This window comes from Acipenser ruthenus, chromosome 5 (assembly GCF_902713425.1).
Source record: "Acipenser ruthenus chromosome 5, fAciRut3.2 maternal haplotype, whole genome shotgun sequence".
NCBI lineage: Eukaryota > Metazoa > Chordata > Actinopteri > Acipenseriformes > Acipenseridae > Acipenser > Acipenser ruthenus.
Genome location: NC_081193.1, coordinates 84,402,761 through 84,428,388, shown reverse-complemented (window position 1 = coordinate 84,428,388; position 25,628 = coordinate 84,402,761). Strand labels below are relative to the sequence as shown.

At 39.0% G+C, this 25,628-nt stretch overlaps 1 protein-coding gene across 2 annotated transcripts in view; it reads left to right on the top strand.

Annotated features, from left to right (window-relative positions):
- Window positions 1-22,170, top strand: part of LOC117402241 (thrombospondin-2-like) — a 34,926-nt gene extending 12,756 nt beyond the window's left edge. Inside the window, exons 8-23 of one of the 2 annotated variants that reach the window (XM_059024670.1) lie at window positions 490-660; window positions 2,732-2,908; window positions 4,423-4,596; window positions 5,262-5,389; window positions 5,499-5,651; window positions 9,228-9,446; window positions 10,978-11,085; window positions 11,192-11,351; window positions 12,256-12,374; window positions 13,063-13,297; window positions 15,254-15,481; window positions 15,759-16,030; window positions 17,607-17,704; window positions 18,291-18,430; window positions 18,731-18,761; window positions 21,193-22,170. In XM_059024670.1, coding sequence (XP_058880653.1) covers window positions 490-660; window positions 2,732-2,908; window positions 4,423-4,596; window positions 5,262-5,389; window positions 5,499-5,651; window positions 9,228-9,446; window positions 10,978-11,085; window positions 11,192-11,351; window positions 12,256-12,374; window positions 13,063-13,297; window positions 15,254-15,481; window positions 15,759-16,030; window positions 17,607-17,704; window positions 18,291-18,430; window positions 18,731-18,761; window positions 21,193-21,196 — 2,417 coding nt within the window. In that variant the 3' untranslated portion in view covers window positions 21,197-22,170. The remainder of the gene's footprint in view (window positions 1-489; window positions 661-2,731; window positions 2,909-4,422; window positions 4,597-5,261; window positions 5,390-5,498; window positions 5,652-9,227; window positions 9,447-10,977; window positions 11,086-11,191; window positions 11,352-12,255; window positions 12,375-13,062; window positions 13,298-15,253; window positions 15,482-15,758; window positions 16,031-17,606; window positions 17,705-18,290; window positions 18,431-18,730; window positions 18,762-21,192) is intronic. The other variant, XM_059024671.1, reaches the window with a different exon arrangement.
- Window positions 22,171-25,628: the final 3,458 nt, after the last annotated feature.

Sequence of the window (25,628 nt, the reverse complement as noted above, 5' to 3'; positions counted from 1 at the left end):
CTTGCTTGTGGGTGCAGCGGCTGCTGCACTGCCCGAAGGGGAATCTGTCTCTGCCCTTTGCTGATCCATATGTGCTTGTCGAAGCTCCATGGCTAACTGCAAGATGAAGTCCCTCCTGTTGCAGTTTTCCCCGGTACATTCCTTGTACAAAACATACGCTGCCAGGTCCAAAATATTATACAATACAGCCACAGGCCACCGACGAGGTCCGCCTTTGACTGAATACTGTTGTGCCATCTTTTATGATTCTCCATTTGAAGATGAACCATAGGCTGGCTGCTGTTAGGGCATGATGTAGCTTGTGGTTTATGAGCGCTGATGTCAAACTTTCAGCATTTTGTGTAATACCACATACTGTATTGAATGTCTATTACTCCCCTGTGGAACATTATAATGGAATGTAATTGTAAAAATAATGGAATTACGTTTTGCATATAAATATTTTATTCTGGCTTGTGTTATTTTATATTTTATGGGGTTTTTAAACAGCCAAGGACAGCGAAGATGGCTGGTCACCGTGGTCCGAATGGACTGAGTGTACTGTGACCTGTGGCACTGGAACTCAACAGAGAGGAAGGTCTTGTGATGCCACAAGCAGTACCTGTGGAGGACCATCTATCCAAACAAGGAGATGCAGCCTTGGGAAGTGCGACAGCCGTAGTAAGTACAACAGGAGCCCCATTGTGATACCATCTCAATATCAGTGTATTACCCTAAAGATACTTGAACAGTGGTGGCCAAAATGGACCCTTCCACTCCTGGTCTTCATTCCAGCCTTGTTCTAAATTGTTTACTGAACAAATTAAACCTACATCCAGACCCTGAAGTAGGTAATTATCTCATTTTACCTGTTAAACCTGGCCCTCCAGGATTGTGATTGGACACCCCTTCTCTAGAAGAATTATTAACAGACCACAGCATTATTAGCAATGGCAATACATCTTGGAATGCCAAAATTTTACCTCTGTGGTAAACCAAACATTCTATTATTATTTATTTATTTATTAGCGGACGCCATTATCCAGGGCGACTTATAATTGTTACCAAATATCACAGTACAAAATATGATATTACAGAATATCACATGACAGAGTATCATAATACAGATAAGAGCAGTTATAAAGTACAATAAAATCAGTAGCAAATAAGATCAAATTCAAATAAGAGCAAACTATAGAATACAGTAAATAATTACATTTGAGAGCGCGTTCTACTAAGAGCAGTTAACTTATAGTAAAATATTTGCTTATACGAGTAAAGTCCAGTAAGAGCACGTAGTATGATAAATGGATAAGAGTGAATTCAAATAAGAGCAATTACAAAAAACGTGAATACGGATAAGAGTAAAATCGAATGCAAGTAATTATAAATAAGAGCACTAGAATACACCAAGGCATGGAGCAGTTCAGTGCAGTACAAGCTAGCTTAACTTGTGCTTCTGTTGTCCCTTTGGTACAAAAACATTGCATTACCATTGTGGTTTTAAATGAAGTGTAGTGCCATGTCATTGTAATCAGAACTGAAGATGTTAATGATAATCAACGAGATACTGTTCTTCCTGGGCTGCTAGCCATATCAGACTGGGAGACTGTGCATTCTTTGCTCAAAATGGTGAAGTAAAGAGTCAAAATTGTGCTTAAAATAAATACTTAAATGAAATAGTTGATCTGATCTGTGATTTGCAACCTTTAACATAAGCACTGCATTTGTTCTATGTGGCAAATAACTTGATAAAATTAATTTTTTAGTTTATAGCAATCAAAGCAGAAGTAACGGTTGAAAAATAAAACTAAAAAAAACTTCTGAGCCAGAAGCCTATGAGCTAAATTATTACATAAAGTGTTAGCAGCATAAGTGTCCAATTAGATGTAATTCCTGTTTAAATGCAATGTGATACAGTGGGACTGTTCAGAACATTTTCAGAACATCCTTAACCATGTTTCATGCAACTAAACCTATAGGGAAAATTAACATTCAACCTGGCCAGTTGGACTGAGAACAAAAAGGTTTTGTTAAAAGTAACAGCATGGGACAAGTTCCATAGTGACTGCTGGTGGCAAACCTAAAGTTTTCTGGGTACTTTTGGGCTATATTAACAGCGTACAAAAAAAACGTTCCATGCAAACTGCTGAGTCCCCAGTTCTTGTTTGTTTCTTTTTAGTGCAGATCCTACTGAGAATAATGATTAAAGTAACAATACATAGTTATTTCTACTGTTACTCGCATGTGGCTTCTCGTTACAGATTGGCACAGTAAAATCCCCATTAGTCTTAGTAAGGGTAATATTACACAGTTTACACCACATGCCTTCCTGAAGCTTATTTTCTTAACTCCAAGGGATTCTGCAGTGAAAGTGTTTACAAAAAAAAAAAAAAAAAACTAGAGAAGTTTATTGCAAAATACATTTCATAAGAGTTCCTTTTCTAGTTTTTCCACACTTCTGTTTATATTTCAAATGGACAACCATGCCTCTCTATAATCAGAACAATAAATGTCCCAGGACTGATGGAATAGACCTTCCACCTCTCAAACGTGTTCTGTACAGCCACACGCTTCTTTTTAAATTGTTTTTTTTTTAAATGTGTTTAGATACCAGAAGGCTCGATCCTTGTAAGTATTTATAAAGGATTTGTAACTTTTGTTATTGCAGTGTATAACTTGCTCTGTAATTAACTGTATATACATTTTACACAATGTGTATATATAATTAGTGTTTTGTATTGATATTCAGTTCGTCAGGATGGTGGTTGGAGCCATTGGTCCCCTTGGTCTCCATGCTCTGTCACCTGTGGAGAGGGTATTATCACCCGCATCCATCTCTGCAACTCTCCGGTACCACAGCTGGGTGGCAAGGACTGCGTGGGCAGCGGGCGGGAGACCCAACGTTGTGACGCTGACCCTTGTCCTAGTAAGTGTCTCTCAAAATTAAGAGGGAGGGAAGAGCAAAAAGTCATTAGAATTGTTATTTTACATCTTATTCCCAGAACCATGCTGCCACATCTTACAGAATGGCCAATTTGAAGATAGGAGACCTTAACAGAGCACTGTGCTTTTCTTCAGTTTATGCAGACCCATTGCAATAGATGCAATAGGAGGGGATAGAAGAGTTCATGAGGATCATATGGAGAGTTTTCACTCTTTCAGCATGAGACACACACAAGCCAAAAAGCACATCATTTTCTTAATTGCATCATTTTGCCCTGTTATTAAAATCCAGAGTATTTCATTTTTCAGAGAAGTGTATTTGATTGGTAAAAGAACACACATTATAAAGTTCTTCCAGGACACCCCTCAATTATAACTTAAAAGTATATATGAAGTATGAAACATAACAATTAAAAATAAATAAATTAACGGAATATGTTCCAGGCTTTTTTCAAACATTTCCTTCCTTTTATACAATTTTCCATTTGTATTTAATAAAATCCTGCCATTTGTTGTAGGATTTGAGTTTATTTTCTTTTGCTTAATAGCAGTGGCTAGACACTAATTGCTTTGTTAATGTTAGACCATGATATCATTTGTTTCCAGCATTTTGATCTAAAGAAAATGTAATTGCTGAAATGTGATAGGTTTCCTTTTTCTAAACATTCTTTCTGCTGTATAAATAATATGCAGTAAGCCGTGTTATTTCAACAAAACAAACAGATTTATTTTAATCAGTCATACCCTTTTTAAATAAATGTCAAATAACAGACCTTTTTTAACTTTGTAGCAATTAAACTTGATTTATTTTTTTCTAACAGTTTAACCCATACTAATTGTGGTGCAGACAAATAGTGAGAAAGCAAATACAATATATTTTTACATAAAATGTATTTGAACCTAAGAATAAGGAGTTAGGACAAACCATTTTCATAATATTATATTAAAATGTACCATTATTGGTTAATACCATTGCATTGTGTTACTACTGTCTACCGTTGCACGTTAGACCCATTGCATTGTTACTACTGTCTACCATTGCACATTAGACCCATTGCATTGTTACTACTGTCTACCATTGCACATTAGACCCATTGCATTGTGTTGCTACTGTCTACCATTGCACATTAGACCCATTGCATTGTTACTACTGTCTGCCATTGCACATTAGACCCATTGCATTGTTACTACTGCCTGCCATTGCACATTAGACCCATTGCATTGTTACTACTGTCTACCTTTGCACATTCGACCCATTGCATTGTGTTACTACTGTCTGCCATTGCACATTATACCCATTGCATTGTGTTACATATAATAGCATATCTTCTGCAAAGGTCATTACTTGTAGAAAACTGACCTTGTCTTTCATTAACTGCCCCCCCCCCCCCGCCCGTCCATTCAGCCTGGGACACCAAACTGTTGCTGCATTCAATGATCCAGCAGGTGATGCCCACTGCACATTAACACAAGTATGTTAATACAATTGCTCTGCAGTTGATGGTGGCTGGAGTCCCTGGTCCCCATGGGCCACGTGCTCTCATACCTGTGGAGGAGGCCTGCAAGGAAGGTCCCGAATCTGCAACAGCCCCATGCCTCAGTATGGAGGCAAGAAGTGTTTGGGAGAGTCCAAGGAGAATGAACTCTGTAATAAGCAGGACTGCCCTGTTGGTATGTACAGGCACTTCTTTCAGTACTAAATAACAGCATATGAATAAATATCCCATTAATGTCGCATCTGTAGCCATACTTTCACCATGCAAAAACTATATTGCCATAAATATATCATGTTTCAGTACAATATAATTTTTCCAGTCTGTGCGGGTTGCATTGTCTTGCGGTGTAGCAAATACTGTACACCTGAACCTGTTAATAGCTGTCCAGTTTACAAGGTTGGGCAGAAAAAGAAGTATGTGATGTGACAAACTAGCAAAATCTCTTTGTGGCCACATTGGTACAGTATTTGAGTATTGGAAACTGCATGAACTTGAGGCTAGAATGGCAGCAGATTACACATCTGTTTTACTGTAATCTTTCCCAGTTGACATGCTTTTGGCCACTGTCTCTTCCTGTATAGAAGTCAGTAGAAGGGTCATTTAAAAGCCTCCAGAAAGTGCAGAATTGCTCTTATAATAAATGAAATAAAGGCTTTTCATATGGGTTTCAGGCTTTAGAGTAACAGAGATCTGAGAACCTCGAGTTAATGACTTTAACTGTAAGTGAATATCTTTGTATGCATGTATACAGTTACGATGACACTGATGGAGTACTGAAACATTTGTGAAGATGGGATGTTCATAAAGTTCTGAATGGGTTTTTAATTGACACTTCCACAGACGGGTGCCTCTCCAACCCTTGCTTTGCTGGTACGGAGTGCAACAGCTCTCCTGATGGCTCCTGGGAGTGCGGACCCTGCCCTCTCGGTTTCCGCGGCAACGGAACATTCTGCGAAGATCTCAATGAGGTAGGAGGAGCAATTTAGCTCATTTGGCGTTATCGCTCATAAAACATGTCAGTCATGCCAAGATAACTGAGCAAGGCTAACTATACTTTTCCTTTTCCCAACCCTACAGTGTGATCTGGTGTCTGATGTCTGCTACAAGGTGTACGGGGCTCAGCGCTGTATAAACACCAATCCGGGATTCCACTGCTTGCCTTGCCCTCCCCGATACAAAGGAACCCAGCCGTTTGGCATGGGAGTGGAGGCAGCCAAGAAAAACAAGCAAGTAAGTAAGGTTTAATGAAATTCACTCTGCAAACGAAAACAAGCATCTACCAAGATCAAACCTCTCTCTGTATTACTGTGGCTTTCCCATGCATCATACTGTAGGAGATAAGAATGTCAATGATCTTTAAAGAACTATTTAAGATGTGCAGTAGAAGATCAAATAGAATCAAAGGTAATTCATATGGTTTGAATTGAGTTTTTCCACCCTTCCCTTAAAAGAAAGAGTTTTGCGTGATGAAAGCATAGTGTAGTAAAGCAGTCCCAAGTTTATTAAAGTACAGTAAGAGTGTGGTAAGCACAGGAAATATGAGATTAGTATTGTTAACGCACAGTAAATTTTATAGTATAAGTATGCAGAAAACATGGTCAACTGCAGGATGGCAGTTATAAGAAAACGTACACTGTGCTTTCATTTCCGCCTTGCAAACTCATTTAAATCAAGCTTGAGACAAAGGAGCCCTTGTGTCATGTCGGATTGATGTTCCCCTGAATGACCTCCTGCTCATCAAGAAGGTTTAGACTCTCCCATTGATGTAGCTGTTATTGCATGTCCAGCAGACATGTAACTGTGACCTTCATGTCTTGCAAGTTTGAGAAACCCATTGATCAGCCATCAGAAATATGTTTTCTTTACAAGCAGACCTCAGACCTTGGACCAGTTAGCAGCCGTTTACTTAATTTAAAAATAGATCACATCTGCATTCTTACCCCACCCCTCCCCTTTCGGTACTGACAGTCTTTATTCTTGGGAGATAACGTCATCGTGACTTGTAATTGAAACCATCTCATGAAACAGCATTGAAAAAGGCTGATTAAGCGGAAAAGCACATTGTTTTATAATTGCACCCTTACTGCCAGGAAGGTTTTGTGTTCTTAGTTAACCCTAAAACAAAGCTGTAGGATATCCGATTACTGTATGGTTCACTTCATTGTAACACCATTTTTGTTTTGTTTGTGAGCATATGGCAATAGTTCACATTCTTTTTCAGAATGTAATTTATAGAGGAAGCTGTAGACGGAAGTGAGCTTGGCGTAACTCAAGGAGCAGGACCCAGGAATCCTCAAGTCCAAGCTTGTGTCCAATGCATCTACCTTGAAGCCTCCCTTTCCTGCTTATTAATGTGAAGCAGCTATTGCCACAGCAATGCATAATGAAATACTTTGAAATAGCCATGTGATGTTTATGGGAACAGTATTTCTACTGAGGTTGCTGCAGATGACCCTGTTCTCTAGGTTCAGGGCACATTAAGTTCATTGGCTTTGCTTATTTGGATGAGCACTAGCGCCAATATAGCCTCTACGTTTAATATCAGTCAAGTATCCTGTGTTAAATAAAATCTCTGGCGAACTTAAGCTACAACTGCGGAAACATTGGTTGACTCATGTACTGGCTGATCCTTAAAGGCAGCTTGAGCATATATTATCAAAATGTACTATGCAGTTTGGAATTCCATCAAACTCTGTTACTCCTGTAGTTTCAACCGCAACATAGATGCTTTTATATACAGTACTGTGCAAAAGTTTTAGGCAGGTGTGAAAAAATGCTGTCAAGTAAGAATGCTTTCAAAAATAGACATGTTAATAGTTTATATTTATCAATTAACTAAATGCAAAGTGAGTGAACAGAAGAAAAATCTACATCAAATCAATATTTGGTGTGACCACCCTTTGCCTTCAAAACAGCATCAATTCTTCTAGGTACACTTGCACACAGTTTTTGAAGGAACTCGGCAGGTAGGTTGGCCCAAACATCTTGGAGAACTAACCACAGTTCTTCTGTGGATTTAGGCAGCCTGAGTTGCTTCTCTCTCTTCATGTAATCCCAGACAGACTCGATGATGTTGAGATCAGGGCTCTGTGGGGGCCATACCATCACTTCCAGGACTCCTTGTTTTTCTTTACACTGAAGATAGTTCTTAATGACTTTCGCTGTATGTTTGGGGTTGTTGTCATGCTGCAGAATAAATTTGGGGCCAATCAGATGCCTCCCTGATGGTATTGCATGATGGATAAATATCTGCCTGTACTTCTCAGCATTGAGGAGACCATTAATTCTGACCAAATCCCCAACTCCATTTGCAGAAATGCAGCCCCAAACTTGCAAGGAACCTCCACCATGCTTCACTGTTGCCTGCAGACACTCGTTCCGCTCTCCAGCCCTTCGGCAAACAAACTGCATTCTGCTACAGCCAAATATTTCAAATTTTGACTCATCAGTCCAGAGCACCTGCTGCCATTTTTCTGCACCCCAGTTCCTGTGTTTTCGTGCATAGTTGAGTCGCTTGGCCTTGTTTCCACGTCGGAGGTATGGCTTTTTGGCCGCAAGTCTTCCATGAAGGCCACTTCTGACCAGACTTCTCCGGACAGTAGATGGGTGTACCAGGGTCCCACTGTTTTCTGCCAATTCTGAGCTGACGGCATTGCTGGACATCTTCCGATTGCGAAGGGAAGTAAGCATGATGTGTCTTTCATCTGCTGCAGTAAGTTTCCTTGGCCGACCACTGCGTCTACGGTCCTCAACATTGCCCGTTTCTTTGTGCTTCTTCAAAAGAGCTTGGACAGCACATCTGGAAACCCCTGTCTGCCTTGAAATTTCTGCCTGGGAGAGACCTTGCTGATGCAGTATAACTACCTTGTGTCTTGTTGCTGTGCTCAGTCTTGCCATGGTGTATGACTTTTGACAGTAAACTGTCTTCAGCAACCTCACCTTGTTAGCTGAGTTTGGCTGTTCCTCACCCAGTTTTATTCCTCCTACACAGCTGTTTCTGTTTCAGTTAATGATTGTATTTCAACCTACATATTGAATTGATGATCATTAGCATCTGTTTGGTATAATTGTTTAATCATACACCTGACTATATGCCTACAAAATCCCTGACTTTGTGCAAGTGTACCTAGAAGAATTGATGCTGTTTTGAAGGCAAAGGGTGGTCACACCAAATATGGATTTGATTTAGATTTTTCTTCTGTTCACTCACTTTGCATTTAGTTAATTGATAAATATAATCTATTAACATGTCTATTTTTGAAAGCATTCTTACTTTACAGCATTTTTTTCACACCTGCCTAAAACTTTTGCACAGTACTGTACATCTTTTTGGACAAGTCCTTAGCGCAATTGCTATGAATTAAACACATTTTTGGTATTTTTTGTTGGAAACTCTTAAAAGTACACTTGATTTATATCTCGCATTATCTGTACAGTCTGGTGTAAAGTCGTTCTTGAGATATTCAGTGGTATAATAAATTATTTTCATGTTTGGAAACAAGCTGTTCTATGGTATTAGATTGGCATTCAAAGACAGTAGAAAATTGTAAAACAGCCTAGGCAGAAATAATACAATGTGAGAGACAACATAGGGCGTACACCGCGGAGAACCTTTTTTAGGACAAAGTATTGCTTGCTCTTCTGACGATTATTAATCACCCGAAGGTGAAGTTGGTTAACGACATTGCTGTAATGGGACAAGGGCTCAGATCTCATTGAATAGGACCCTTTCTGCAGATAATGAATAATAGATGAGAGGTACAATTACGGTCTCTGAAACTCAAACAAAGCTCTTTGTCTCTGCAGGTATGTGAACCTGAGAACCCCTGCAAGGACAAGACTCACAGCTGCCACAAGTCTGCAGAGTGCATCTACCTTGGCCACTTTAGCGAGCCCATGTACAAGTGTGACTGTAAAATTGGGTATGCTGGAGATGGAATCATCTGTGGAGAGGACTCCGACTTGGATGGCTGGCCCAACCAGAACCTGGTTTGTGGTGCTAACGCCACCTACCACTGTATAAAGGTAAGAGGCAGTAGTGGGAGCAGACACAATCATTTAAAGAAACTACCTGCCACCCCTTAACCTTAGAAAAAAAAATATTGTATCCATAAAGCAAGGTTTAATAAAACATGCTAAAGCATGAATAAGCACAGTAAAGGACAAGTATTATAAACTCAGTAAGTCAAGTTTGAACACACAGATTATAAACATGTGACCTGAGAGATGATGCCTCAAACCAGTCTTGATGGGTGATTGTTTATCCAGGTGGTTTTAGTAAATGGAATGTGGATCCTTTTGCACCCTGGGGCCTGACACTGCTGTCTTGAGAGTCAATGTGAAGCAATAAGGTCAGCAGGAATAATACATTATTAGACACAGGAGTACAGACGGGAGAAACATCATTTGAAACCCAGTAGCACATTTTCTGCAAATTGCTTGTGGATTTATTATTATTATTTTTTTGTTATAGATTCTGTAGCTAGTAAGAAACAGAGAGGAATGGTGCAACTGCAGCAAAGTAATATTAGCATGAAGCAACTTAGTTACGGGTAGGAGCAGTAATATATTATTCTAAGAATTTCTTGCCAGTTTTATGCAATTTTTTTTTTAATGGCTTTATTCCCTTCAGAAAATGTGCCTTTGCACTTGCTTCCAAATAGGGTTCTATGAGTTTATTTCTAGATAAAACTCTGTAAAAGGTGTCTGTAAAACATGAAGTTGTGATTGGTTAGCACGAGTAGAAACACTTAATTGACAGAAACGTGGACCAGTGCTAATGAGTCCAAAGTTGAGCCCACCTCCAGGAACTGCAGGATCAGTCTGTGCAGGTGATTAAAAAGAAGGGGAAGCACTTGCTAGTTATTCAAAGAGAAAACATGTCATTGGAGTCTTCAGAATGGAACCCTTCCACAATGGTGGCAGTTTAATCTTGAAACTCTCCAACCAGCCTCACCAGTGTATGGAAGAAAGGAAATGCAGTTATCAGTGGGATAGAGTTTGGAGTAAGCTACCCAAATTCCCATTGTTTAGAAGAAGAGCGATTGTTTCAGAGATTAGCTAATGGCTAAGAAGGAGATATTTAATATTTCAGAAGTGAAAGTCCCACCTGATTGTGTTAACAAGTTAACAATGACAGCTTTGTAGCTACTACACTGTGTTCGTGTTCCTAAGGCCAGTAGAGTTGGCCAGGGAAAGCTATCGGGTTTCTTTATGTTGGGTTCAAGTCCCACTTAGCTACTGAATTCAGATGTTTGCTGGACTGTGCTGCGAGTTGTTGTATCAATAAGAATACAATTTTATACAATGGCACTGTTGCAGTCAGTGGAGTATTTCAATGTATTTAAAAGGAGGGCATGTGAAACAACATTGACTTATTGTGAAAATTGGGCTACTTCATTACATAATGGATACATTGATACAGGTACATGTTTTTCACTTTGAGATTTCCAGGCTACAGTACATTTAGGAAAACATTGTTTTTAGAAACTGAAGACGCCAAACAAGCATGTTAAGCAATAAGAATGGCAGTTAAACGGACTTTTCCTCTACACAGGATAACTGCCCCAACCTGCCCAATTCTGGCCAAGAAGACTTTGATAATGATGGCCAGGGTGACGCTTGTGACAAGGACGATGACAATGACAACATTGATGATGAGAGAGTGAGTTGAACAATTTACCTCTGATCTTCCCAAAAATCGGTCACCCATCAACAAACACAATACTTAGGTGAACCGATATATATAACCTGTGCCATGTCTTTTGCAGGATAACTGTCCCCTCCTGTACAACCCTCGTCAGTTTGATTACGATAAGGACGATGTTGGTGACCGTTGTGATAACTGTCCTTACGAGCATAACCCTGCCCAGATTGACACAGACAATAATGGAGAAGGCGATGCCTGTGCTGTCGATATTGATGGAGATGGTACGTAGATCTCATTACATTGAGATCAAAATGTAATTTCGATAAGGGATAAAACTGCAAGACAACCGTATATGAGGGTGTGACAGGGATGGCTGAGTGGTGACGTCAGGCCAGAAGCAGGAACTACACACAGGCAGAAACTTAGGAGCAAAGGCGCACTGCAGTGCCGTGTTTATTCAAACAAAAATAAATAAAAAGACAAAAATAAACAAAAACACTGCTCACAGAGCAAAAAATAAATATTCAAACAAAGTCTCGCACACAAAACACAACCAAACCCAGGTCAGGCTGGGCAATCGTCTTCACTGTTCCTAGATCTTTAGTTTGTTTTTTGTTTACTTGTTTACTTTCGTTTTGCGCTCTCTCTCTCTCTCTCTCTCTCTCTCTCTCTCTCTCTCTCTCTCTCTCTCTCTCTCTCTCTCTCCTCTCGAACACCCCCTCAGAAAACATCATATTTTTAAATAACACAACATCCATTCAAATCAACAATAACAAAGCACATGACTTTTCGCCGTCCTTTATATAATAAATAAATCATAATGAAAAAAAATACAAATACAAAATAATACATTTTATAGCAGGGCTTTGCTCTGCCCCTTCTATTTGTGTGCAGGGCTCTTTCCTGCCGCCCTGCTACAGACGGATAGATACGCAAGTACCATGTTAGAATACCAAAACGATGGATGGAGCAATGGAGTCCAACAATGAACTCACTGGGGCAGTTGGAGCAGCTTTAATTGGACTTTTTTTTTTTTTAACACTACCTCAGACTGGAAGCCGCTAGTCAAGCAATCTCGCAGACCTGGAACAAATGTACCTTACTTACTCGGTTCCATTAACACGTCCAAATTCCTTTCTCTGTCTAGTTTTCAGTATGTCTTAATTGTTTTATGTTTCTTTCCAGAGATTCTGAACGAACAGGATAACTGTCCTTATGTGTACAACACTGACCAGAAGGACACTGACCTGGATGGAGTCGGTGACCAGTGTGACAACTGCCCTCTGTTGCACAACCCTGATCAGGTACAGCAAAACCAGCAGGGCAGCTTGCAATTAGTGACACACTGACAAAAACCACACTGAATTGGCCTTCACACCTTTCACCCCTGGAGGCCCGGGTTAAAATCCAGTTCAATACACCGATTTAAGATAACAAATCTGAAAGCTTCTGGTGTCTGTCTCTAAACATTGTACCATTTTGTTTTGTTCATGTAATGTATCTCTATGCAACTGTAATTCAATTATGTAAGGTTATTGCCTGAGTAATTCGATCAGTAACAGACAGCACACCACGAGATTCCTTGACTTACATTTGAATGTACTGTAGTTTCTTACAACCTGCTTGTTCATTCATGGTCCATGCACAACACAACAGGTTAACAGGAGATATTGCTATACACGCTGTGGCTATTTAAAATTAAGCACTATGTACTCGTGTGCTTGTTTTAAACTTGAGAATATTTATTTGTATTTAAATGAAAGATCAGTACAATATTGTAGTACATATTATACTTTTTACTCTAGTTGTGTCGTTACAATATTTTGTAAGTTTTTTTTTACTGAGTTTGTCAATTTGAAACTAGTTGCTTTTCTTTTAAAAAAAAAAAAAAAAAAAAAAATAGTTCTCAAGAATACAATACCCATTTTTAAATTCTCCAACTGATGTTGAATCCTGTCTACCGGTAGAATAAAGCACCTCTTTTCTCTTCAGATGGACTCAGACAATGACCTTGTGGGCGACAAGTGTGACAACAACCAGGACATAGATGAAGACGGCCATCAGAACAACCTGGACAACTGTCCCTACATTCCTAACGCCAACCAGGCCGACCACGACAAAGACGGCAAAGGTGATGCCTGCGATCACGATGACGACAATGACGGGATCCCCGACGACAGAGATAACTGCCGACTCGTGCCTAACGCTGACCAGGTGGACTCTGATGGTGAGACTCTTGACCTCTTGACCTATACCTTGAGAATGAGTGAGTTGCTTTTGGATTCCATTGCATTTTAATGTTTGTTTTGATCATTTATTACAATTAAGCAATAGAACCTGCTGAGAGGGCATTAACATCCGCTATGGGAAAGGTCAACATACAGACAAGGTCAACTACCAAAGTAACGGTTTTATTGGGATTAGAAACTCATAGTGCTCGTGGCAGTGCCCTTCAATAGAGCTTATTGATTTGTGGATGAAAGTTATAAGGTTTCTAATGCTTAATAATATTATCATGACTAGTACTGTGTCTTTATGTGGAAGGTTATTCCTTGTAATACTACTCTGAAGTCCCCTATGCAGTAGATTATTTGCCACTGTACCATGTGAAACAATAAGGGCAGGATTTTCTAAAGGTTGTAAATGATAACTCCAGCGTTAATCAAGAAATCGGTATGTAGCATTGATTTTGGCATTTTCAAGCTGCCGCGATGCCTATTTCGTTATTAAATAATCGTCCTAATGTGATTTCTGAAATTATGTTGATTTACGAAATAATGTTGATTTCTTAACAAGCAGTGCTTCTTGCGACTATTTCTTTTGTTTGCGTGGGAATTTAAAAGCAAATCCGTGTTAATTGTCACAATTTATCAGCAGTTAATTTGCACTTGGAAAAGGAGGGTTTTAATTAACGAAAGACTATAACTCACCTTGAAACAGAAATTTAACAGACCGCTGCTGTGATGCCGGCGATACAGAGGCTTCCTAGATAATTCAATATTTGTAGTTATGAAAGTATTTTAGACTTTTATATACTTGTGGTTATGAATGAGATTTGTTCACTTGTTTTAACAATTTGTAACCTTAAGCCCGGAACACAGTAGTGTTCTGATGACATCACAGGAAGGGATGCATGGATGCATAAAGTACAGTGGCAATGGGGTGAATCAATAGGCGAAAAGATAAGGCTATGGAGGTAATAAATATGTACAATTTTGGCCATCGGGTCATTCATTTACAAACTACAAACCATATACTGGAAACCATATTTATTTATAGCCTACAATCGTACATACTAAAATACATACAAAAGAAGATGTCAACATAATAAAATAAATTCCAACCAATACAGATAGATGGCTAGGAATGGATAGCCAGTAGCTATTGGAATGATTTGGTTTGGTATTCCTATCGGATTGACACAACAGGGATGCAGAGTGGTAAATATTGGAAACCAAATGACATGTTCCTTTGGGCTCTTGGCAAACCTAAGGGTTGGAAAAGTAAAAGATGATTTATCAAAAAATTAGAAAAGAGATGTGGAAATATTTCTCATGTTGCACTCTGCTCTTCGCTTCACAGTTTCTACATCTGGAAGTTGAGACACAGTGTATTTAGTTCCGAGTTCTCCAACGAGTGACACCAAAGCTTTTCTTTTAAATCTAATAATTTAATTACTAGGCTCAGCTCCAAATTGTGACTGTATGAGTGAACCCTTGTCCAGAAAGGAAATTTAGTCCGGAAGCAATTGTTTTTTTCTTATTTGGATCTTCTTTCCCATGTCACTCTCCGTTATTGGGATTATTTGAAACAAACTGAATTTGGTCAGGTTGGAACAAGTTGAATATAACATGTCCGTAGGTTACGTAATAACACATTTAAAAGGGATAACCAACCAGAGTTTTGAAGCCTAATTGTGGTTAAATGTGAAACCCATGGCATTTGATATATAATTGACTAACACAAGTTTATAGGGTTATTACAGAAATTTTTATCATTAAAATAAGGGATATGGAAACCCAACACTTCCCTTGATTTAAATGACAGCAGTATTTAGATCTGCCTTGATTTGGAATGGCCTGTATTACAGCAAGCACCTTATGTGATTTTACATTACTATTATGATTTGATGCAATGAGAATACTATGATTTATTTTTAAAACGATTGGTTTTTCTACACCAGGCGACGGCCGAGGGGATGCGTGCAAGGATGACTTTGACAACGACAGCATTCCTGATATCTTTGACGTCTGCCCCGAGAACAATGCCATCAGCGTGACTGACTTCAGGAAGTTCCAGATGGTGCACCTTGATCCAAAGGGCACCACACAGATCGATCCTAACTGGGTGGTTCGCCACCAGGGCAAAGAATTGGTCCAGACGGCGAACTCTGACCCTGGCATTGCCGTTGGTTAGTGTAATTGTTGTTCAATACAGCTTGGTTTCTGATGGCACAAGTACAATAACCAAGTGTTCCAAGGCTCATTGCCTGGAAAAATCCAAGCAAATATGATCAATTTAAGTCTGCGCAGATATGAAGGCGCATGTAGGTTTCTAGTTTCCCATTAGATTAGATATCGCAAATTAATTTAAGATCTCTGGGAATTAGAGTAAGGAAACCTGACAAGTCTGCGCAATGTACAGTATCACGCCATGATGGCTCATGTTTTGTGCTTTAACCCTCCCAGGTTTTGACGAGTTCAATGCCGTAGACTTCAGTGGCACCTTCTATGTGAACACAGACCGTGATGACGACTATGCAGGTTTTGTGTTTGGCTACCAGTCCAGTGGCCGCTTTTATGTGGTCATGTGGAAGCAGATCACGCAGACCTACTGGGAAGATAAACCATCCCGGGCCTATGGCTACTCAGGAGTCTCTCTTAAAGTGGTCAACTCTACCACCGGCACTGGAGAGAACTTGAGAAATGCCCTGTGGCACACAGGAAATACACCTGGACAGGTGAGTCTCCTTCCTGTTGTGTGGCGTGTGTGTGTGTGTGTTTGTGTGTATATATATATATATATATATATATATATATATATATATATATATATATATATATATATATATACATCTGGTAAGGATCCTGGCAGCGGCATTCTGAACTAGCTGCAGTCAGTTTATGGTGCGTGCCGGGAGACCACCATATAGAGAGTTGCAGGAGTCGAGAAGAGACAAATGCATGACAAAGTATCTCCGCATCCGGGAGGGAAAGGTAGGGACGGACTTTGGAGATGTTTTGAAGATGGTAGAAGGAAGATTTGACAACGGAGGAGATGTGGACCTCGAAGGAGAGGTTGCTGTCAAGAAGTACACCAAGGCTTCGTATAGTGGGGGAAGGCAGCAGGAGAGGTTCAGGGCAGCTATATTGAGATTCTTAAGTTGATACTAGAAGGAGTTCAGATTTGCTAGTGTTGAGTTGAGGAAAATTGGCAGACATCCAGGCCACAATCTGGAGCAGAGGAGTTTCAGTACTGTGATGCAGCCGGAAGCCAGACTGAAGAGATTCAAGCAGATTGTTGTCTGTGAGATGTTTCATCAGCTGACTGGCTACAGCCTTTTCGAGAGTTTTGGAGAGAATGGGGAGATTACAAATGTGATGAACCTTCACATTCCTGATAGGTTCCAACATAGTCAATTTGCAATACCAGTTTGTGCAATACCAGGTGTAATACACCTGATTCAGATGCGCACTTATTTTAGAAAACAGAGCCATGTGTTATCATCCAGTATTACCATATATTCCTTTCTCTCGATAAAATGCTTACACTAAGCGTTGCATATTCTTAGACAAAAAAGTTTGCTTGGGAAATTTAAACATCTGGTAAACCTATTTCCTGTGTGCATCTCCATATAAAAAAACAGCGCATCACTGGAAGCCACAGTGTGCCTGTGGAAGGGTGTGGGGTTCCCTGAACACATGGAAGACAGTTTCTTTGAGATCGCCTCACTGGCGTCCAATTTCTATTTAAGGCACAAGGGGCCACCGTTGTACCGCGGACGAACAGTACCAACAATGATAAAGTTCGTTGGTCAGGCAATTTATTGTGCACACGCAGATGCTGAAAATAATATTCAAAACAGAAGGAAAAAGGAAAATAAAGCACAATAACAAAACTACAAACAAAAGGTGCTGCGTCCGTTATCCGGTGCAGCTCGGGTTTCAGTTATGCTGTTCCCTCTCCATCACTCACAAGGTTGCCCAGACTTCCCCAACTAAACCACCAACGTCCCACTCGGGTACGTAATAAAGTTTTAAACATTTTGTAGAGGCTGTCTTCCTGAGCTGGGCTTGCTTGCCCTCTTTTCTCGTTCTAGACACTGGCGGTCTTGTTTTATTTTTGTTTACTCCAGGTTACGAACCCCGCACCTATTTTCTTTTTTTCTAGAAAGGCAAGAAGGAAGGAACAGCAAAGAGTCACTTTTATTGGTCGATCGAGGCTTTTATTCTGCTGTAAACCATTATATTTATACAACAAATTTGACATTTATTTTAATTCTGAAATGAAATGACAACTGTTTTACTTGCTTCCAGGTTCGCACCCTGTGGCACGACCCTAAGAATATTGGTTGGAAGGATTACACTGCTTACAGGTGGCACCTGATCCACAGACCTAAGACTGGCTTCATCAGGTAAGAAGGAGCAGGGATTACTTTACAATGATGTGTAAATCCAAGATAAGAATATAGTTCAAGGAATATACTGAACATGTTGCATCTAAAGTCTAAAGTTAGATCATTTGCTACAGTAATTTGTCATATATAATGCACCCCCCCTGTATAATACATATTACTGAGCAGCCGTGTGTAACATCCCTTGTGTAACATCCCTTGTATACTATCCTGGAAAATATACTGTAGTAAACTTTATGGGATACTATTATCAAAGTATACTGTGCACTGAATATATAAAGTGCAGCCCATATATAACACACAGAAATGTTATCATATTTGTAAAAGGCCATTAGATACCGTTAGAAATTTCAGTCATTGGCTAACTAAGACATAAATTAATTCTAACACACCTTTGTTGCTTTGAAGAACATATTTGCTTGTTTTAATATGATATTCAAAGTACCCATCCACTCTTCGCTGATTACTGTTGTACTCTTTAGAGGACAGGTGCTTGTGGTCCCTCAATAAGTATGATAAAGGCTTCCTCTATCAGATGACTTTAGCTTTACCTGTTTGAATAATATTAATATTCCACCTTTCCCAGGGTGGTGGTGTACGAAGGCAAGCAGATCATGGCTGATTCAGGCCCTGTCTATGACAAGACGTTTGCAGGTGGAAGGTTAGGGCTTTTTGTCTTCTCTCAAGAGCTGGTGTTCTTCTCAGACCTCAAATACGAGTGCAGAGGTAAGTTCTTAAGATGATTTCTTTACTCTGTGTTTTTTCTTTTTTTTTTGTATGCATATACCAGGTACATATTGTGCATGTTACAACAAGCAAGGGCAGTACTAGGTGTCATTCTGACAGCAAACTGATCACATTTAAATCCATTCACACTTGGTGACCGGTATTTGTATTATTCAACTTTAATTGTTATTTAAAAAAAAAAAACTTTTAATTTCAAAGAGCTAATGAAAGTATAGCCTGAAATGTGTAAAATGAAATTATGAATTTTGAATATCATTTCCACTTTGTTTCAATATCTAGATATGCCAGAGTTTCCCACAGTATTCATCAGGTAAAATAAGTGGAGGATTTTCACAATTTGTTTTGGCTGTAAATCAGTGCCTGTCACTTCGGAGACTTTTCCTTGTACAGCAAACAAACAATGCAATTATGAGACCACATTTTATCTGCTTGCACGTTTATTGTCTTTTTTTGATTATAACCAGTTTTATAATCTCCTCAAAAGTCTTTAAAGGCAAGGCTTTTGATGAACACCTACAGCCATGGCCAAAAGTTTTGCATTACCTTATATAATTAACTAATTTTGCTACCTCAATATCCTAGGCAATACCCCCACTATGTTGTTGGTAAAATACAAACATTAGTTAAGATTAATTTCTCAGTATAAAGGACAGTGAAGCAACGGTGTGAAGCAACGTCTGTTGTGTTGGTCGGAATGATGGCTGCATTATGTTACAACAAGTTCAGTTCGTAAGCATTTTCAATTGCATTTAGTAGTTACTTCAAACTTGTAGACAGACTCAATTAATGTTGATTCCAGCGTTCTTAGTTGTTTTTGTTTTCATCAGTTCAGTTAAAGTATTATCTTGTTTCAATCGTACATCAGCATTGTTTGTCTGTAATCTTAGCAAAAAGGTTACTTTGTATTAAACGTTTTAACTTTTAGTTTCCATGAAGATATTTCTTATCAAACATAGTATTTTACTTGAATCTTAAAGTCTTTGAAACATAACACTTATTCTGGAGATGTGTTCATTGTTGAAAAACAAAGTTTGGAATGCAGTTCGTCTCCCTGGAAACATGGAGTTGCAGTTGGATGTAGAATCAACATCTTGGGAGGATGTCAGCATTACGGTGCTCAGAATGGAGCCCCATTCCTGCGACGGCTCTGAGTTTACTTCAATGCAATGTTTTTCTGGAATAAAAGAGAGAGCGAGTTCATGCTTGTTTCGCTTTAAATATAGCGCTCAAAAGGAGTTTACTTTGGTGATTCCATCACTTCCGGGTCAACACAGGAAGTTTATCCCTGACTGAAATCAGTCCTTTCATTGGTTTACAGAGTTTGAATGACACTACCTTTTACACAAGCAATGTGTGTCATTAACATAGGCAACTCCCCCCTCCCCGGAGAGAGATATTATAGAATACAACTTCATTTTTAAATAACTTTAGTTATATTGAGCATAAAAGGATACACATTTCAGTTGTATTCTCCTTACTAAATTGCTTTTACAAGCATGTTAAACACGTTATACAATAATTAAAGTAAAATCATTTAAGAATTATTTTCACTTTAAACTTCATTAAAACACAATAAACATTCAAATGTTATTGTGAAAACACTTAAACAACTCTTAAACTTGCGTCCACAAGATTATTCATTAAAATTATTCCAAAACAATTTAATAAGATAAATGGTTACAAATTTGTCACACTACGTTTGAACAGTGTTAATTTCATGGGAGAGTCATGGCACCTTGTATCCACCAGGTGTCGCCCATCTTAACACTTTATAGGAAGAAAGTTGTTTATTGGTTTTCAGAAACATTCGTAATTAAAAGATAAGAATAAGCTTTGTTTGTTTCTATAAGACTAGCAGGTCAGCACAGCAGGTATTCTAAACCTTCCCCAATTTCAATCTTTACGACCCTGTTAACAACATCGAGTCCTTTTGAAGTAGATCACTCAAGAATGTTTTGGGGGGAAGGTTGGGTTGAGGGAAAGACTTAATTAATATCACAGCATCTCACGTCTCATAGATTTAAGAATGGGAATGTCATTTTAACAAGTATATTTAATAATAACTATGGATTTTCCCCACAAAACCTGCTGAATAATGTTATGTTAACATATTGAATTGCATACCGTTTTGTAGTTTTCCATACACTTAACGAAAAACTGACATTTCGAAATCTAACCTGAAATACTGTACTATTATGGTACTTTTGCAATATAATTTTGCAGTTTCTTTGATTACATGATGTTAAATAAAATATCTAAATTATGTTCATATATATATATTTTTTAAATGATGTCTCAATCCTAAAATTCTAGGTAATGCAAAACTTTTGGCCATAGCTGTACAGGCACAGGGCTATGAACATCTACAAAGACACAATATTATGTGCTCTATTCCCAACACTTTAACATGCTCCTCATGAAAAGATTGTTTTAACACCTATTTGTTGAGTACGGTCTGAATTCATCTTTGGCTGTTTAAAGATGGTTTGGAACTTATTTGCTTTTTACAAACACCCTTAAAGAGTTCCTCATAAAGGTGTGTGAACAGGGCCTAACAGTGCACTAGTTCTCTGATAATTGCTGGTTTAACTGATAATTCCTCACAAATAGTAGCACCGTGTGTATTTGCCACAGCACGCTTATATGTTTGCTTGTTGGGTTGAAAAGCATTCACCCACAATCTTCACACCAAGATTGTTCCTACAGTAAATATCACTGAACTTTCAACTTTGTTCCTCTAGATAATTGAGCTTTGCTTGCTGCAGAAGTGGTGAAGTACTGTACAGGCTGTGCAACCTAGTCACCTCAGTAAGATCCTGTTCAAGCCCTCCTATCTCCTGCCTTTCTCCTGCTCTGCCCTCGAGACTGACGTTCCTCTTTCTCTTGGCTGAAGAGTCGCCACGGTGAATTCCATGCTCAAAAACTGCGTCTTCCAATGTGGGGCAACTGGCCCTGAGCTTGAGCTTCAACCCAAAGGAGCAGACTGATTTTGTAGAAGGTTTCTCTTCTGTAGATACACTAGCATTATTCCAATTGTCATCTTGTACTAAACACCACACCTTAAAACTAAATGTGCTTATCCTTTATTTGAGAAGAGACAGCTGTCGTTGTAAAAGGGATTATTGAAGAGTACTACAACCACTTTGTTTCTTTTTTTATATTATTTTATTGAACTTCTGCCTTTAAGGGCTGTATATAAGCCTGCTTTGTAAAGGGATACTAACATCTGTTAAACTCAGATACCACAGCTAGTACGACATATGTTATGCAGCTTTATTTATGTGTTGTGAGGATACACATGCAGTTAGAGGGTTTTACATCTGACTTCATCTGCTAAAGGTCCTCTTCTTATTTGCTGCTTTGGTAAAGCGAGGGACTTTGGCTCATTTTAATAGAATCTATTGTATTTCATAACCACATCACATTGCTCCAGCTTTATTGCACATTATATAGCTTTTCTTTGTTGCCAGCAGTTTTTTTTTTCTCTCCTGCCATCTTAAATCTTGTCCTGTAAACCTGATTTCTTTTGTACCCCTACATTTTAACAGGGATGGGTTTCATTAAATGTACCAGTTATAATGGAAGTGAGGTTTTTTTCAAGGTAACAAAGTACGATGAAGATGTTAATATTTAGACTGTATCATATTTTCCTATGTAAATGATGTATGTTTTCTTTCCTTTTTTGTTTTGTTGGAAGCAGTGAAGTTTTTTTTTTTTTTTGCCAAAGATTGTAAATAATTATTTATTTGTTTACACTGACGAAATTTTACAATTGAAAAAAAAAAACAGTTTAGTGCAAGGCCCTCGTTTTTTTTTCTATAAGTTGAGATACAATAGTAGGATAATAAACTATCAATTACGTCACTTTGTTTTATTTTCTGGTCTGACTGCAACCAAAAAGGTTGATGTGTATCACAGTTGTAATACTACATTGTCTGGTATATACTGTAGTTCCATGTACTGCTTTACAGCAACAACTTTTAAAGGAGTGAAAGAAAAAACTGAATAATTATCAAGGGATTATTTTTCTTTAGGTCACTGCTTGTATTGGTTATGAACATGTTAAATATGGTATTGAAGACTTTTTAAACAGTCCTATTATTAATATTATTATTATTATTATGCATCATATATGAGATACCAACCAATCACTGTTAAGGATTTGTCACAATTCTATTACATGTTATATCGATGTCATACTGTGCATAGAACATAAGACACGATTAATAAAAAAAAAAAAAAGTTTATTAGTAGTTCCTGAGTACAATATTTATTTATGTGGTTATAAGTGAATATGTGTGTCTTCTAACAGAAACACCTGGAGATGATATAAGAGACACCCAACACAATGTATTTACTTATCTTAACATCTAAGAATTCTTTACAAGTTGACAGTCATCTGTAAATGAGAGGACGCAAGTGCTTTTACTGGATGCGCCACTCGGGAGCCCCTCTAGTTTAAATATTAAACAGTGGTAATAGTAAGACCAGACACTGTTTAGATAAACTGAAAAGACCTCTGTATGTCTTTTTGCAACAAAATACATAAATAACACCGTGTAACACATTTTTTTTTTTTTTTTGGTTCCTGGTTTCCTAATTGCTTATGCCTCAAAAGTATAGAAAATGGCTACTATTCCCCACAAACTTTGCTTTTGTGACAAAGTCCAGTATATCCTGGTGGAAGCGCTCGCCTTGCTCCTCCGAGTACGCTCCCATGTTCTCCTTGAATTTATCAAGATGAGCATCAAGGATATAGACTTTGAGGGACATCCTACAGCCCATTGTGCCGTAGTTCTTCACCAGAGTCTCAACCAGCTCCACATAGTTTTCGGCCTTGTGATTGCCCAGGAAGCCCCGAACCACTGCGACAAAGCTGTTCCAAGCCGCTTTCTCCTTACTAGTGAGCTTCTTGGGGAATTCATTGCACTCCAGGATCTTCTTTATCTGTGGTCCGACGAAGACACCGGCTTTGACCTTTGCCTCAGACAGCTTAGGGAAGAAGTCTTGAAGGTACTTGAAGGCTGCCGACTCCTTATCTAGAGCTCTGACAAATTGTTTCATAAGGCCCAATTTGATGTGCAGTGGTGGCATCAGCACCTTCCGGGGGTCCCAGCCGTACTCATCATACTTCAAGGCGTCCAGCAAGGTCTTGATGCTGTTGTAATCCTCTTTGAGGTGCACCGAGTGAGCCAGGGGAAGAGACGGGTACTTGTTACCATTATGGAGCAGCACGGCTTTGAGGCTCCTGGATGAGCTGTCAATGACGGACAGTATAACGAGAACATGATGGGAGACTACATTTGGGGGCTGATTCGTGAAAGTGATTTACAGTATAATCGTAAATCTCGAAAAACTACTCACTTCTAAATCTTTTGTAGTCATTTTTGTATTACTTTAGTATAAATACATGTTCATTTGGATTCATATGTTGTTTTTTTCTGACTTTATGTGAACGAAAAGACACAAATTCGCCCGTTTTCTCATTGGAAATAGGTAAATTTCAAAATATCACTCCTGGTCACAAAAGCAAAGTTTGTGGGGAATAATAGCCATTTTCTATACTTTTGAGGCATAAGCAATTAGGAAATAACACTTACTACCCAGGAACAAAAATTGTGTTAGATAGTGTAATTAGTTGCAATAATAGCATTTCAAATTGGTTCATATCCTCTGATAATCTGTTGTTATTCCATAAAAAATATATAATCAAAGGAAAAAATCTCTTGTTATAAAAGTGAAGGTCCTTTACAACTGGTTTACATTGTTTTGCTAATCACTGGCCAGATGCACCAACATTAAGGTATCTGGACAGATCACATCATTCACATACACTTTGTATATCTTCTAAGAGATTTTTCTCTTCAGTGTAATCATAGTATGTTTTAGAATATCTTAATTAGGTGGCATTATTTTCTGTTCATTAGGTGTATTGCTTTATTTTCCTGTTAGATGCATACAGTATGTGTGCACAAAATGTACATGTTGAGGTATTCACCTTTTTAAAGATTTTTATTTTGACATTATTTTCAGTTGTTCACCAGTAATCTTTGCTTACTTTGTGTTAAGTGAATACATAGTTTAGTATAGGAAATACTTTTTTCTTAAAGCTGATATTGAGGGGGCTCCCGCATGGCGCATCCAGTAAAGGCACTCTGCGTGGAGTGCAGGATGTGCCCTATAGCTTGGGGGTCACCAGTTCGGGTCCAGGCTGTTCCATTGCCGGCCGTGGACAGGAGTTCCCAGGGGGTGGCGCACTATTGGCCGTGCGCCACCCGGGGTGGGGAGGGCTTAGGTCGGCCAGGGTGTCCTCAGCTCACAGCGCACCAGCGACCTATGTAGACTGCCCGAGTGCCTGTGGGTCAGCCTGCAAGCGGCCCAGAGCTGCGTGGTCCTCCAACGTTGTAGCTCTGAGGTAGCTGCATGGCGGGCCTGCAGGGTGAAAAGAAGCGGAAGGCTGACGACACACGTTTCCACATGAAACCTTACACTACCTTGCCACATAAAAAAAAAAAGTTATTTAAAATGTATGTTCTATTCTAGTATCTGCAAGCTATTTTGTTTTGATTAATTACACATTTTCATTCTTATTAGAAATTTCACATTTAACGACGTTGCCATGTGGTTTCCATTATCAATAATAAATACTGTAATAGTAGACGACTTCCCACTTGATGTGGCATGGGTTGGATGTGTGAGAGTAGCCCTAATGCAAGCTGCACAGATGCTCACAATCTGGAGTCTATGTCACATGAATGTAATGCCTGCCCTTATTTGTTACATTAGTTGTTTTTGTACCTTATTGGGCTGGGAGTGGGTGTTTGAGACAACACTGTATAAAGACATGCCAATTATACAGGGCTTGCACAACACATTTGAATCCCTTCACATTGGGTAGTCAGGATTGAATCTGCGAGCAGAGATCTGCAACAAAGTCTCAATAATGACTCTTAGAGTCACACCCTTTATTATTCTGTCAGACCAGCTGGCTTGCTAAGCTCCCTGAATACATTTCAGGGTTTAGCTGTCCACTTACATGAAAAGCGTTTGGTGCTGCGGCAGAGCAGAGCCTGTACATGTGTGTGTTGTGGCCGGTGGCCATCTTGGCTCAGGAGTGAAGGAGCAGCCTGGAGTCAGCCTCATTGTTTGATTGTTTAAGTGGAAGGTGTTGAGTGTT